This window comes from Vitis riparia, chromosome 15, assembly GCF_004353265.1.
Source record: "Vitis riparia cultivar Riparia Gloire de Montpellier isolate 1030 chromosome 15, EGFV_Vit.rip_1.0, whole genome shotgun sequence".
Classification (NCBI taxonomy): domain Eukaryota; kingdom Viridiplantae; phylum Streptophyta; class Magnoliopsida; order Vitales; family Vitaceae; genus Vitis; species Vitis riparia.
In genome coordinates this window covers 4,771,510-4,788,249 of record NC_048445.1, presented here as the reverse complement: position 1 = coordinate 4,788,249, position 16,740 = coordinate 4,771,510, and the positions used below count along the sequence as shown (strand labels likewise).

General features: G+C 36.7%; 2 protein-coding genes across 2 annotated transcripts; both read right to left on the bottom strand.

The window, feature by feature from the left end:
* Positions 1–6,645: 6,645 nt before the first annotated feature.
* On the bottom strand, positions 6,646–9,375 carry LOC117932181 (cytochrome P450 704C1). The gene is made up of 5 exons (XM_034853286.1): positions 8,726–9,375; positions 8,216–8,500; positions 7,765–8,109; positions 7,012–7,212; positions 6,646–6,927 (listed from the first exon to the last, which is right to left on the bottom strand). The coding sequence occupies exons 1-5, from the start codon at positions 9,245–9,247 to the stop codon at positions 6,727–6,729; spliced, it is 1,554 nt and encodes a 517-aa protein (XP_034709177.1). The 5' UTR covers positions 9,248–9,375; the 3' UTR covers positions 6,646–6,726.
* Positions 9,376–12,900: 3,525 nt separating this feature from the next.
* LOC117932459 (2-methylene-furan-3-one reductase-like) lies at positions 12,901–14,817 on the bottom strand. The gene is made up of 3 exons (XM_034853714.1): positions 14,568–14,817; positions 13,494–13,980; positions 12,901–13,398 (listed from the first exon to the last, which is right to left on the bottom strand). The coding sequence occupies exons 1-3, from the start codon at positions 14,745–14,747 to the stop codon at positions 13,076–13,078; spliced, it is 990 nt and encodes a 329-aa protein (XP_034709605.1). The 5' UTR covers positions 14,748–14,817; the 3' UTR covers positions 12,901–13,075.
* Positions 14,818–16,740: the final 1,923 nt, after the last annotated feature.

Below are 16,740 nucleotides of genomic sequence, written 5' to 3'. Positions count from 1 at the left end.
TCTGCTTTATGATGTTTATGAAAGCCAAAATGACCAGTGCCAACTTCTGTGGTTGTTCGTGAAATAGTCGGGATTAAAAATGGTAATAAAGACCCCGCTATCAGTGTTCTTGAAAGATCTGATTGTGAAGAGTTCCGATGTTACTTATTCCAATTGGTTCAGGCTCTTCGCTTTGAGTAATCTGATAAATTCTACCTTTGCCATTTCCTTAGGTAACAATCATTGTGCAATATCGAGTTGGCAAGCTTTCTCCGTTGGTATGTCACTACGGAACTTAATGATCCCGCACATACAAAGTGATTTACTGTACCTATGAGATCCTCGAAGACAATATGAAGAAAATGTGAGGTGTTTTAAGGAAGAAGACAGAGAGCAGCAACAATAGAAACATGAGGTTATGAGCACTAACTGGAGAAATATTAACAGAGGTGGTGGGTCATATTTTCATTATCTGTTCCGTTGATTCACATGCATCTAGAATCATTGTCAATGACAGTGAAAATTATTTGAATCTGGCGAATTGGAGTTTATGAGCACCCTAGTTGTGTTTGGGAAGCTAAATTCTTGGAAATTGGGGATTAAAGAGGGCTGCAGAAATGGTAACAAAGCTCGACTTTCTGGTGAAGTTTATGGTCATCTTGCTTTCGATAATAAATCCTCTATGCTAGAACAAATCCAAACAGCTGGGCATGTGGGTGTGGCCTTCGGAAAATGGGGAGTGCAGTTTTTAAATGGAAGGAGACTGTTTTGGGAAAGGAAAACCAGGTTCTTGTGACTGTCAGCTTCCAGGTCATATTTCATATTGCTGATTTGCAACTGATGGGCTCTAAACCCGCGAAGAAAGTAAAATCTGCAGTCAATGAATGAGTTTGAAACCGAAGACGGGATGATTGGTGATGGAGAACAGGAGATCAAAACCATGAGCTTGGACTTACCAAAGAGTTGAAATGACTAGTTTCTATCCATTGTATTTGTGCTTTTGATGATCTTCTTCAAATCCTGCAGATCCGCTGGAATGGTTCCTGAATTTGCAAAGCTTGGCGCTTACTTCTTATTTTCTAGTATCTCATGTTCACGAAATAATAGAAGGCTCTGACCACACTTAATGGAACCTCCTCAAGGTTCGGAATGCATGCAAATCCAGCAACAGAAGAAAAAACACGCCACATTCTGGAGTGTATAGATGCTAAGAGTTTGGTGCTAGACAAAAGTATAAGTGCAGTTGAACTTTTTGGTGCCGCCATCGCTGTGCTCCGAACCTCTGTAACCAAACGGACAACTAACTCCTCAGCTGCTTGGGCAGCAAACGCCACCAAAATGCAAGTCCGCAGGTCACCCTTCGAGCTATACATCCGTGATATAACTGACCAAATGGTGCAAGGACAGATATCGAAATTGTGGATCTCTCTATCTGCTCAGCCATTGATGTGATGTAGGCAGTGGGATCCGTTAAGAGCCTGATTGCGTTGATGATTATGAGAAAGAAGCTTCCCTTTTTGACATGTCATGGTTACTACTAGCAGATGCCACACTTGTGTCTATATTCCGGAGGATTTCTGAAGGCAGTTCTGTTATGGGTGTTAAGGATACTTACCCTTTCCATTACAATTTACCATATGTATCATATTTGACCCTTGATTACATGCTATTCCTTTGTAATCAATTTGATATTATTTCCTACTTTCCATTTCTTTTGTAATTAGTTTGATATTATATGATTTGTAATAATTTATTATATTCTGTAAATGATTATAAATAGAAAACTCTCACCACCTTCTCATGTGTGGTGATTTGGCAAATATTCTTATGGTATCAGAGCCAGTCTGGTTTAGCAACCCAATCCATTTTTCTCCATGGCTTCCGAATCCTCTCATCTTCTTCCTTTCAACACTCTAATCCACATGATCACCATCAAGCTTTCTTCCTCCAATTATCTTATCTGGAAAAGCCAACTTCTTCCTCTCCTTGAGAGTCAAGACTTGTTGGGCTACGTTGATGGAACTCTTGTTCCACCACCCTATTTTGAACCAGCAACTTCTACCACACTCAGCACCAAATATCTGGCATGGAAAGCAGCTGATCAACGGCTTCTCTGTCTCTTGCTCTCCTCTCTCACCGAGGAAGCTATTGCTGCCGTTGTTGGTCTCTCCATTGCCCGTGAAGTTTGGCTCGCTTTAGAGAATACATTCAGCCATCATTCGAAAGCCTGTGAACTACGACTCAAGGATGACTTGCAGCTGATGAAACGTGGCACCAAACCCGTTGCTGAGTATGCCCATACCTTCAAAACACTTTGTGACCAACTTCATGCCATTGGAAGACCTGTCGAGGACACTGACAAAGTGCACTGGTTCCTTCGTGGACTCGGCACCGATTTTTCCAGTTTTTCTACAGCTCAGATGGCTCTCACCCCTCTCTCCTATTTTGCAGACCTAGTTTTTAAAGCTGAAAGTTTTGAGTTGTTCCAGCGATCCCTTGAGTCTTCTGAACCCACCACTACGGCATTCACAGCCACTAATTGCAGTCGCACCACTTCCCATGGAACTCCATTTGCTTTCCATAGCAACCAGCGAGGTCGGTCTCATTCCCACAACAACAACTCTTCCAACCGAGGACGAACCTACTCTGGTCATGGTCGTCGACCACCTCGCTACCAAATTTGTCGCATAGAGGGCCATTATGCTGACCGCTGCAACCACGGTATGATCGGACTGATTCCTCTACTCATCTTGCCGAGGCCTTCAACACATCTTGTTCTCTTTCTGGACCCAAGGCTGCTGACTGGTTTTTGGACATCGGAGCTTCGGCCCATATGACCACCGATCCATCTATTTTGGATCAGTCCAAAAATTGCATGGGTAAGGACTCTGTGATCGTAGGAAACGGTGCCTCTCTACCCATTACCCACACTAGTACTCTTTCTCCTATTCCAAATATTCACTTGTTAGATGTATTGGTTGTCCCTTATCTCACTAAAAATCTTCTTTCAATTAGTAAATTAACTTCTGATTTTCCTCTCTCCGTTACATTTACTAATAATTTTTTTACTGTCCAGAATCGTCAAACAGGAAGGGTGGTGGCGACCGGTAAAAGAGATTGAGGGTTATATGTGTTAGAGCGCGGCAACTCTGCCTTTATTTCTATCCTTAAAAATAAATCTCTACGTGCTTCATATGATTTATGGCATGCTCGCCTAGGTCATGTGAATTATTCTGTAATTTCTTTTTTAAATAAAAAAGGACATCTTTCTCTTACGTCTTTATTGCCTTCTCCCTCACTATGTAGTATTTGTCAACTTGCAAAAAATCATCGATTACCTTATTCCCGAAATGAACATAGGTCGTCTCATGTGTTAGATCTTATTCATTGTGACCTTTGGGGTCCTTCCCCCATCAAATCAAATTCAGGTTTTCTTTACTATGTTATTTTTATTGATGATTATTCCCGATTCACTTGGCTTTATCCTTTGAAATTTAAATCTGATTTTTTTGATATTTTTCTTCAATTTCAAAAATTTGTGGAAAACCAACATTCCGCTCGTATCAAGGTTTTTCAAAGCGATGGAGGTGCTGAATTTACTAATACTTGCTTCAAAACTCACTTACGTACTTCTGGCATCCATCATCAGCTCTCTTGTCCATATACACCTGCTCAAAATGGTCGTGCTGAGAGAAAACATCATCATGTGACTGAGATTGGCTTGGCCCTTCTCTTCCACTCCCACCTTTCTCCTCGTTTCTGGGTTAACGTTTTCAGCACTGCAACTTATATCATCAACCGGTTGCCCACTCCACTTCTTGGTGGTAAGTCACCCTTTGAACTTTTATACGGCTACTCTCCGCATTATGAGAATTTTCATCCTTTTGGTTGTCGTGTTTATCCTTGCTTGTGTGATTATATGCCTAACAAACTTTCTCCCCACAGCATTCCTTGCATTTTCTTGGGTTATAGTCCCTCTCATAAAGGGTTTCGTTGTCTTGATCCCACCACCTCTAGGTTATACATCACCCGCCACGCTCAATTTGATGAAACTCACTTTCCTACTGTCCCAAGCTCCCAGGCCCAACCTCTTTCCTCTCTTCATATTTCCAATTTCTTGGAACCACGTCTTCACCATATTGATCCATCTCCCCCTTCCCCTACTTCTCCTTCCCCGCACATTCCTCGATCCAACTCCTCTCCATGTAATATTTGTTCTGATCTTGTGGATGAGTCTGTGCAGGTTGATACTTCTCTTGCAGGTTCCTCTTTGCCACCCTTGGCTTCCAGTCCACATTCTATTGAGCTTGCTGCTGATTCCTCTTCTTCTTTGGGCTCTCATCCTATGATCACACAAGACAAAGCCGGTATTTTCAAGACTCGTCATCCAGCGAATCTTGGTGTCTTGGGCTCCTCTGGACTTCTTTCTGCTCTTCTTGCATCCACTGAGCCAAAAGGATTCAAATCTGCTGCTAAGAATCCTGCTTGGTTTGCTGCCATGGATGAAAAAGTTCAAGCTTTACAACAAAATGGTACTTGGATTTTGGTCCCTCGACCTGTCAACACCAGCATCGTGGGCTCTAAATGGGTGTTTCGCACTAAATATTTTTCGGATAGATCCGTCGAGTGTCTCAAGGCTCGCCTTGTTGCTAAACGTTATACCCAGGTACCTGGTCTCGACTACACTGACACTTTCAGTCCGGTTGTCAAAGCTACTACTGTCCGTGTTGTGCTTTCTCTTGCTGTCACAAATAAATGGCCTCTTCGGCAACTTGATGTCAAGAATGTTTTCCTCAATGGCACCCTTACTGAACATGTTTATATGGAACAACCTCCTGGGTATATTGATTCTCGTTTTCCCACTCATGTCTGCCTGTTAAAGAAATCCCTCTATGGTTTAAAGCAAGCTCCTTGTGCCTGGTTTCAATGTTTCAGTTCATTTCTTCTTACACTTGGTTTTTCTTCTAGCCGCGCTGACACCTCTCTTTTTGTCTTTCATCAGCAGTCTAGCCTTATTTATTTGCTTCTTTATATTGATGACATTATTGTTACTGGCAACAACCCATCACTTCTTGACAGTTTTACTCGCAAGCTTCATTCTGAGTTTGCTACCAAGGATTTGGGCTCCCTCAGTTACTTTCTTGGTCTTGAAGCTTCGCCCACTTCTGATGGTCTCTTCATCAGTCAATTAAAATATGCTCGAGATATTCTTACTCGTGCTCAATTGCTCGACAGCAAACCTATTCACACCCCCATGGTTGTTTCCCAACACCTGACTATTGCTGGTTCTCCTTTCTCTAATCCTACTCTCTATCGATCTCTTGTTGGCGTCCTTCAGTACTTGACCATTACGCGTCCAGATATTGCCCATGCTATCAATTCTGTCAGCCAATTTTTTCACACCCCTACTATAGATCATTTTCTTGCTGTCAAGCGTATTCTTCGCTATGTTAAGGGCACACTCCACTTTGGCCTTACCTTTCGTCCATCCACTATTCCTAGTGCGCTAGTAGCTTATTCAGATGCTGATTGGGCTGGCTGTCCCGATACTAGTCGTTCTACATCCGGCTACTCTATTTATCTTGGTAACAATCTAGTCTCTTGGAGTGCAAAGAATTAAGCAACCTACTGTCTCACGCTCTAGCTGTGAATCTAAGTATTGTGCCCTTGCTATGACTGCTGCTGAACTTCTTTGGCTTACACATCTTTTGCATGACCTCAAGGTCCCCATTCCACAGCAGCCCCTACTCTTATGTGACAAAAAAAGTGCTATCTTTTTTAGTTCCAATCCTGTTTCTCACAAGCGAGCCAAGCATGTTGAATTAGATTACCACTTCTTTCAGGAACTCGTTGTCATTGGTAAAATTCGCACCCAGTATGTGCCCTCCCACCTCCAGGTTGCTGACATCTTCACCAAAAGTGTTTCTCGACCTCTCTTTGAATTTTTCCGATCCAAGCTTCACATTCGTTCCAATCCGACGCTCAGCTTGCGGGGGGGTGTTAAGGATACTTAACCTTTCCATTACAATTTACCATATGTATCATATTTGACCCTTGATTACATGCTATTCCTTTGTAATCAGTTTGATATTATTTGATTTGTAATAATTTCTTATATTCTGTAAATGATTATAAATAGAAAACTCTCACCACCTTCTCATGTGTGGTGGTTTGGCAAATATTCTTACTAGGTAATTCAGTTGTGTTAACTCTCAATCAGGCTCAGAAAATGAAGAATTAAAAGGCTTAGGATTCAGTCCAGATTTCTTAAAGGATGGTATGTCATTGCAATTGAAATGGAAGACATCAAGGAAGCGAATGAGAATGTACAGATGTACTTGGCTCAACCAATAAGGATACCTATATAGGCTAAGATGATTTTAAAGTTCTACTAACACAAACATTTAGCTACTAGAGACCTTTTAAAGCTTAGAGGGGTGCTGCCTTTTTGAGGTGCCTTCCCAATAGGTAATCTGATTCCCGAACCTAAGTTCGGATTTTTTCAAAGACATGCTTTTCCAAAACTTTGGAGTTACTTTTTAGGGTTTTTTTTCTTGTTTTATTTTTCATTTTTAAAATGAAATAAAATAAGTGACGACCCCAATTTTTCTAAAACCATTTTTTTACCAATAAAAAGCGAGTTTCACCGACAAATGGGGACACACGTAAAAAACACAGATCCATACATATATAGATTTCAAGTGTTTTACACACTAGGTTAATCCACAATCAAATAAGCGTGAAATTCTACTTGGAAGATACGAAGTTTCTCCTTGGAATTGCCTGCAGATGGAGGCCTCCATTGATGTGGAGTGTGAACATGGTCTTGTACGTAACATTTCTTGTAGCATCCTCTAATTTAAAGCGGAAAAAGTGAAGAAGTGTCATTGCTGCTATCTTCATTTGCCTGTAAGCGAAGTCCTTGCCCAAACAAATTCGAGGACCAGCCTGCAAATCAGAATACAAGAAGAAATGTTAGAAATGTACGATGAAATTATTGTGAAACATGCCATGGTCAAAGATGTTACGGACATGGAATGCTACGAATTTGAATGGGGATTCGGGTTGGAAAACTCCATTGTTGAGCCATCTTTCGGGGCGAAATTCCTTGGCATCTTCTCCCCAAATGTAAGACATCCTGCCCATGGCATAGGATATGTAGTATACCCCATCTCCTTGTTTTAGTTTATGGCCATCAGGAAGAATGTCATCTGCATCTGCACATCTCCCATCCTTAAAACACCGCAAAAGACACCATAGAATCATCATTAGTCCACCTTTAAACATGAAAATATTATCGACAATGCCACAACATGCCACAAAAACAAGAAAGAAAGTGTTTGGAACAGAGGAAACGCTAGAAAAATTTGTAACAACCAAACATTATTATAATATCCGACAATCCGATAGATGAAAAAGTTTTTAATGTTGTATGTGCATAGATTTCTTGTAACCATATAGACGTGTTTTAAAACTATTAAAGCACCTTAGACCTAGACCGTATCTACATGATTAGGAGAGGGTTGTTACAAATAGTATTAAAACCAAACTCCGACCTTTAGTTTGGTCCTAAATCAATTCCCGAACCTTTATTTGCCCGCAATCCTATGTGACAAAAGGATTGGACACAAAACTATGGAGACACTGTGAAGCTCACGTATCTACACAGTTGGGAATGATTCAGTATAATTAATGTGACCAAAGGCCACTTCAATATCCAGTATCATTTCCTCCATTTTCTCAAACAACTAAAGAAAATCCATTAGGGTTTCAAGAAAATTTTACTATAGGGACAGCAGGGTATAGCCTCAATGTCTCTGTCAATGCTGCATGAAGATACTGCATTTTCTCCAACACACCATCAGTGATTTTTGATACAAAATCTTCAAACCCATGAGCTTTATCATCATCTCCACAGTCCATCACTTCTCTTATCTCTTGCACAACTTTTTCTTGCACCAGAGGGTGCTTGGTAAGCAAATAGAAAAACCATGAAAGAGTATTTGCAGTCGAATCTTTACCAGCGATAGTGAAATTTAGAATAATATCCCTAAGATACCGATCATTCATCTGCTCCGGATCCTTCTGGCTCTCCAGCAGAAATCTCGAAAGAATGTCTTCCTTGTCATTCTGGAAATCAGCCATGAAAATTAAGCCGTGCTGTTACCGTACTATTTCTTGTGATGACTTCCATTTTCTTCATGGGGTTTTGATGAAAGGAGATAATAATACTTACAGTGTATTGTTGGATGGAGAGCTGTTTTCTTTTGGTCCGTATGAGGTTGTACACGAAATCGTCCATGACCTTGATGTTTTTCTTCAGGGAGGCTTCGGAGCCGATGTTGAGAAATCTTTTGAGAGTCCAGAGAGGATCGACGTAGCGCCAGTAGACCAAAGCATTGGAATCATCGAAGGCTTTGATGAATGCATTTCCTTCTTGGCTTGAGCCCTCCAAGCAATTCAAATCCACTCCGAACCCAACTTTGAATATGGAATCCAATGCGCATTTCATTAGTATATCCTACAAAAAATAAAATAAATAAAATAAAATAACGCTTAGTATATGTGATGCTTTCTCTGAACCCAAACACAACTTATTTTGGGCCCAATCTTGAACCCAAATACCCAACTTTGGAAAAACTTGTACCCGGCACATTTAAAGGTTCATATTTCTTATCATCACTTTATCATACAATATACTTCAATTAAATAAGAGATTCAGAAATCAAATAATTTCCATGGTCACCTGTACATCAAAAACCCGACCCGCATCCGAAAACTCCTTGACTTTCCCGGCAAGTTTGGCGGCGTTGGTTCTAAAGACGGCGCAGCTGAAGTCCCTGAGAACCCTGGTGGAGAACTCAAAGCTCGCAAGCTTCCTCTGGTGCCGCCACGCACCGCCGTCCACAGCGAATATTCCTTCGCCGAAAAGATCCATAAATATATCCCGATTGTGCTGGCCTTTGGAGTAGTTGGCGAAGTTGGTTTTGAGCACGTGCTCAATGTTTCTGGTATCCGTCGTGTATATTTCACTCTGAATGGGAGTGAGAAGCCGGAAAGTGCGATGTTTCTCGGCGACTTCCGCTTGGTGGTCGTACAGTTTGTTGAAATAAAGGAGCTGATGAAATACAGTTCCCATGACAGGTGGGTAGTTAGGGTTTTTGATGGATTTGTTGGTGAAGATACGAAGGAGAAGAAAGCAGAAAGCGATGAAGAACAACAGAAATGGCAGTAGCAGGAAAGTGGCTATGATGATGAACAACTCCATGATCGTTGGTAGAGATTGACAGAGGAAGATTGGGTCTTACTATAAGATGTTTTTGATCTGGAAGAGTCATAAAAAAGAATGATTTTTCATTTCTGAAGGAAGAGGGAGAAAACGTGAAGGAAAGGTGAAGAACAAGAACTGTTCTGAGCTAAATATCGATCAAACAAGCCTTATCGCAATCCCTTTCAAAAGAAGAAAATGTTTGGTAGATAATGAGGCCACAATTGACTTGATTGTAATCAGAGAAAAAAAAGACATAAGAATATGTTTTAGTTAATTAGCGTTACCTTATTAAACTAGGTCATATAAGTTAATTAATCTAAGCTGACTTTAATAACATGTTGTAATAGGTTTAATGGTGATAATATTCTTTGAATTTTTGGACGAATTGTTAATGGTTTTCAAAATATATTTTTAATAATTATTTCAATGACAGAATGCTTTTGAAAACATATTTTAATTATTTTCAGTTGTTTTCATTTATTTTCTAAAGAATATTTTAAAAAATAATTGTAATATGGAGAATGATTAAAAATAAAACATAATAATTAAAAATAGAAAACCAGGTTAAAAACATTTTAAGTTTTTAAATAAATTTTTATTCTAAAAAAACATTGTATAACTGTTTTTTAAAATTATTCATTTCTCAAAAACTATTTTGAGGATGTTATTGTTAAAGAGGATGATATGTCTATTGAACCTAAATCATGAAAGGTTAAATTTTTAGAAAATTTAGTAATTCAATATGGCATTAGAACTTGATTTGACGGGAAATCATGAATTTGAGTCATAAAAACAAATTAATAATATTTTTGAGTTTTTTCTTTTAGGAATAAGTATTTTGAGAATTACAAGATTAGTTTCCTATAAGAAATTTTCTATAGTGGAAATTCTTCTTTGTGGATGTAAGTTTTAGTGTGAATCATGTAAATTGTTAGGTGTTTTCTATTTTCACACTTACTAATTCATGTTTGGTAGAAATTAATGAAACAAATCATTAATTAGGAATTTATATAACGGAAACACCCATTGTAAATTATTGATCGGGTTTATTATATTTTACCCCTCCAATCTATATAGCATGTTTAGTACATTGCCCCCTCAAGTTCAAAATCGAGCAATGTATCCCACATACTTTATAATTGCATGTAATGTGCATTTTTTTAGAGACTACGTTATTTTTTTTGGACATAAAGACATGTGTTCTCCGTGTGAAAGGGCAAAAATGTCTTTTTTTCAAGTGAGGGCAAAAGGATGAAGAAGAATAAGTGGAGACATGGTTGATCAGCAAAAGCAGGGAAAAGGCTTCTCTGCTCATCTTCTCCATGGAATGAACAAACCCTAGAAACTAAATTCTCAAGAATCAAACATACCCCATGTACTTGTATAGAGGATCTTTCAAAAAGCTTCAAGCTACAAACCAAAGGATCCAAAACCCACCTTAAGTCTCCAAAGAAGCAATTACTTGGAAGCTCCAAAATGAAGAATTATAACACTCCAAAAAATTTCCCAAAAAATGCCTAGATAGCCCATTTGATTTTCCGGCTAAATGCATGACATCGTGAGATACCTCCAAACTGGGAAATTACCAAAAGATGGGAAACAAGCACACAAACTCTGCATACAAGAGCACATACCTTTTCGTCCAAAAAACTAACATTGTCTTTAAAAAAAATGAACATTACATGCAATTATAAATTATAAATGGTACATTGTTCGATTTTAAACTTGAGGGGACAATGTGTAAAACACGATATAGGTTGGGGGGTAAAGTGTAATAAACCTTTATTAATCATTGTATTGAAAAACACATTTTTATTTAGTAATTGCTCAACTGCACATAAGGAGGGAGCTTGTGCCTTCACATGTTTATTCTAAAATGGAATTTTTCCTCTAGTTTGGCCCATTTACCATGTCCTTTGTGCAAGAGAAGTACGCCAAACTCCATATATAAGTGGTACCATTTGCAGTCAACCTTATTATTGGTATCATCATTTGTCATTCTTTTGAAAGCAAATATAATTCTTTTATTGTTTTCTTTTGGAAACCAACAATCTAAGCTCTAGATATTTTTTCTTACATTTTGTTTTATTGGTTGTTGGTTTGCATGATGTCACCTAAAACATGTCAAGCAGAATTGTCCAAGAATGGATTCTTTTTTTTTTTTGGTCAATATATGCTAGGGGAAATATTAGTGGTTAGATTTTTCAAGTGAAACAAAAATGGATTAAAATTCATAGAAATAATAAAAATAATTTTTAAAAATTATGCAAATAATAAAATATTTAATATTAAAATATCATATATATATATATATATATATAATTATTTTCTTAAAAGTATTTACAATTTATTTAAGAAGATACTTATTAGAATATTTATATTTTGAATAATCAAATAATTAAATTAAAAAATTAAGTAATTAAAATTAATTTATTTAATGTAAAGCAAAGAAAGGTACATGTTTTGGTAATGTATCATTAAGGGACAGTTGACTTGGTGTCATGATATAATTGTGGACGAGTGACATTTGGAATAAAGTTGTTAATTTATAATGGATATTGATAATTTTAAGAGATATTTAGTTAAAATACTTTAAATACTTTCAAAATATGAAAAGCGACTCATCTTCATCATTTTTTTATAAATTAACTCATTTTAGACATTTTTGCCCTTCTCTGTTTTAACGTAAATGTCATTACTACTAGCTTGTTTTTTCTCTCATTAGGCTATCTTAAAGGATAAAAATAAACTGCAAGAGTTCTTACATCAAGGATAAAGATCAGCTTCAAGAGTTCTTTCATCTTTCTTTCTTCTTCAAATCATGTCATTCTCCATTTTTGCCATAATTTTTAGTTAGGGTTTTTTGTAGCGGATTTTGGTAGTTATTTTTATTTGTTAGGACTTTCTACCTTTTTATCTTTTTGGTTTTTTGCCCCAATTCTTTGTTAAGGTATTTTATGGTTGGGGTTATTTATAGTTATTTTTTGTTGAAGACTCTTGGTTTTGTTTCTTGTTGGGATTCTACATGGAGGTTTTTGTTGTTGTTTTTTAGTAGAGTTTTTTTTTTGCAGATAAGTTTTATTAGGTTTTGAATTTTTGTTAGAGATTTTTGTTTTTGTTTTTTTGTTGGGATTTAAGTCAAAGTGTTTTTTTTGTGGTTATTTTATCTTAGGGTTTTTCGCAAGTTGGGTTTTACTGAGTTTTGGATTTTTCTTAGAGATTTTTGTTTTTGTTTTTTGTCATGATTTAGGTTGGATTTTTTTGCAATGGAGTTTTGAATATGACATTAAATAGATGATCATTATAATCCAGATAAAGTAGTGAAAGCAATTTAACCTTATTTAAGTTATGTGTAAACTAAACTTAATCACAATACAATTCAAGTCATTATAGTTAACTTTTTTTGTAGATAAAAGAGAAATTTAATCACAATAAAATCTTTTATAAATGAAACTTAATTACAGTACAATTTAACTAATTATAATCAAGTTTTTTATAGATGAAATGAAAACTTAATTTTAGACTTTATAAATCAAACTTAACTAACTTAACTATGATATAGTTCAAATTGAGAAATTAACCTTATTTAGTTTTTTTAAAACCAAACTAAACTCTCGTGTAGGTCAGGTGAATATTGTTAATAAGAAATTAATCTTAGTAGAAGAGGTTGATCTTAGTAAAAGAAGTGAATTGAAAAAAATATATGTATTATACAAAAAAAAAAAAAACAAGGGGTAAAATAGTCCCAACAAAAGTCATTTTTCAACGAAAGTCATCCTTATTTTGGGTCCATAACTGAGCAGTGGACATCTTCTGAGGAACTAGTCAAGGGCCTGGATTGCCCTTGTTATCCAACAAAACAAAAGGGGGAGGTTGCAGTGAAGGGAAGGGAGAGACGACGACTTTTCCTCTGGCTCTTCCAGTTTCCAAATACCCGAAGGCTTCAACTACGTCTGTGAACCTGTAAGGACCGGTTGGATCGATGATGGCCTTGAGTTTTCCACTATCTAAGTATGGCCTAAGCTTCTCCAGACTCTCCCCACAGACAGTCAAGCTTGAATAAACCGCTCTTGGATGGGACGGTGGCCAAGTGATGTCAACAATTGGAGCATCCGCCTTTGCTACAACATGGGAATTCTTGGTGTCACCTGATCAAAATGGATCAGAAACAGATAAACAGAAATTTTTATAACCAGAGAAATTAAATATGCATCCCAGATGGATGAACCCAGAAGGAAATTACCAATTGTGTCATAGAGAAAATCGAATTTTTCGGTTATTTCTTCATATTTAGTTTTTGTGTAGTCCACAACTTTATCAGCGCCCAGACTCTTCACAAACTCCACCTTTGGAGTGCTGGCTGTAGCAACCACTTCAGAAGCTCCATACAAGTGCTTGGCCAGCTGAATGACCAGAGTTCCAACACCACCTGCTCCGCCAACTATGAATACCGTCTGCCCCCCCTTAAAACCTGCGGTCACAAAGCCTTCAATCGCGGTCTGAATTGCTAAAGGCAAGCTAGCAGCCTCTTCAAATGAAATGTTCTTTGGCTTCAAAGCAACCAAGCTCTCCTCCACGACAATGAATTGCGCCAGTGTCCCCAGCTGCTTTAGCTTCCCCTCAGCATTGAAATCCTGGATGTTGCCGTACACTTCATCGCCTATACCGAATTTTGTTGCACCGTCGCCTCTTGCCACCACGACGCCGGCCATATCACAGCCAGGGACAACCTGGCTATATCAGTAACTATTAGGTGAAGACACTACCTCTTTGCCACAAAAAAAAATTCACTTTGACCTTTGGCTTAAGGTCCTCATCGCATTTACAAGGTTAAGAGGGGCATGACAATCCCTCGGATCATTAAAATGCATTTACAAGATAATAAAAGACTTTCGTTACCTTCATAGCTTTAAAAAACATCTATAAGATAAAAAGAGGGTCTCACAACCCCTCATATTTATATATATATATATATATAAAGTTAAAAAAATATCCTTACAATCTTTTACGGCTTTAAAAAATATCTACAAGGTTAAGAGGAGACCTTTCAATTCCTTTAAAACTTTAAAACACATCTATAAAATTAAAAAAAAAAAACATCGATATAAGATATTAAATACAGACACTTTTTACAATACAAATTATTGACTCTGATATCATTTGTGATATCATTTATAATAATTCATTCCTTCTCATATGGATACTATTTGTGCTGAGTATAAAATATTCTCACATCTTTAAAACACATTTACAAGATTAAGAAAAACTTTTATATCTTTTATTCAACGTGAAAGACAAGATAATCACTAGTACTAACCGGAAAATCTGAAGGAAAGATGGCTCGTTGGCGTCTCTTGAAATCAATGGGATTCAAAGCAGCAGCTCTTACTTGGACAAGTATTTGGTTATGGGCCGGAGTTGGAAGGGGAAAGTCCCCCAACTTGAGGACTTCCTTCGGACCATACTCCTCATAGAACCAAGCTTTCTGCGTATTCATATTTTTTCATCCAAAAGCCTCTTAAGAACTAAGCCCATGTCCTCTCCTCTTTTATACAGACTTTCCGGTTGGGCAAATATCTTTAAGGTAGAGCTTAGCATATAAGCTTGACAGAGGGAGAATGATCATGACAAGATTGAAGGGACCCTACCAAGAAAAAAATCAGATTAGAGAAGGAAAAATCTGGAGATTGTATGAGGTTGGGATTGAAGAAGTGGATATGTATTCATCAGGACATGCAATTAATAGATGCAACTACATTTGACAATAGTATTAATTAGTAATTGATGTCTTTCCTTTGAGATTGACACTTGTGATTCCACAAGAATGAGCTTTAGAACACCACACTTCTCTCCCTTGGAAGATAAGACAGAATTAGCTCCACAATTCAACTGATTTTTTTGTTTTGGAAAATAAGAACTTAAATAAAGAAAATATTTACAAAACACTCATGGTTGTTTTTCTTTTGTATACCTATAGTTATTATTATCAATTCTTTCATTTTAATAGTTTCTTCAATTACATGGATTATACCTATTTGCACAAATACTTCAACGATTCCCGCTTGTTAATACATAGAGTCCAATAAGCATATCTTGAGTTGGTAAGGGAATGGGATCCCCAATTAGCCGGAGATGAGATTCATATGAGAAAACATGAATAAGCGAGCCTCTGATTGAGCCTCCAAAGATAAAGGTACATGAACAACTATTTGATCCCTATCAAAATCTGTATTGAATCCCTTACAAACTAATGGATGTAAACAAATAGCACGTCCTTCCACTAAAATAGGTTGGAATGTTTGTATGTTTAATCTATGTAGAGAATAACGAGAATAGATAACAAGAAAAAAAAAACAGAATAAAAACACACAGATTTACATTAAAAATAAAAACCTCTAGATTAGAAAAACGACGAGTAGATCAAGAGAAGAAAATCCACTAAGTCAAAAAATTAGTACGACTATTGTAGAAGTATAATCCATTTTAACCCTAAAAACTATACATCATCGCATATATATATAAATGAAGTAGGTCCATATCATGAGCTTTTCTTCTCCTACTACCACAAACCCCCCCACCCCAAAAAAAAAAATCTCATAATCTTAATTTTACTACATATATTGCATTGGAGGCTTTTCAAGTCTGACCAAATAAAATCTGAATCACCAAACTTTAACAACTCAAAAACTTATTACCAAGAAAACATGTTTTTTAAAAATATATAGATAAATTTGAAGTGTTTTAATTTTTCTTCTTGTATGATATTAGCATACAATAATTGAACATATAGAGAATACTTTGAAAATTTTTGTACTAGCATAAGTGTGTAATACTTTCATAAAGAGCAAGTTAATAGAACTATTTTTTATAGTTGATTTATTACTAATGTTTTTGAAAACTGTTTTTAAAAACAAAAACAAAAACAAAAAAATAAAAACAAAACATCGTAACTTCCATAATGCATAAGTTGGCTTTAACAACTTGCATGCTAGAGATTCCTCACCATCACAATGTGGATGTTGCCTTCAACTACTTGCAAATTGCAATATCATATATCCATTTCAGATGATGGGATGGAGAGTGATGGAACAGTAGATGCTTAGGCCTCTTGAGGCGTGTATCCAACTACCAGCCTTTATACCTTGGGAAACCCTAATGGATTCAAAGCTTCAAGACCAAACTAACTGATGTGAAGGTTATTAGCTGTTGAGTCTACCAATTTGTTTAACAATTTGTCTTTAATAAATCTAAAAAGTTTGGATTCAGCTCAATAAACTCTTGCATGATGTTTTTTTTTTTTAACTTAATATTGAATGCAATTTTCTTTCATATTTTAGATGCTTTAATTGTTTTTAATAATTTTTTTACTTGTTTTAAATTTTTTGACTCAATGGAAAAAGTTAAAATATTTGACTTTTTACTAAATACTGAAAAAAACTTTTTGAAATAATCGAAGTACAATCTCAATACGTGCCTCACCCTATTAATAT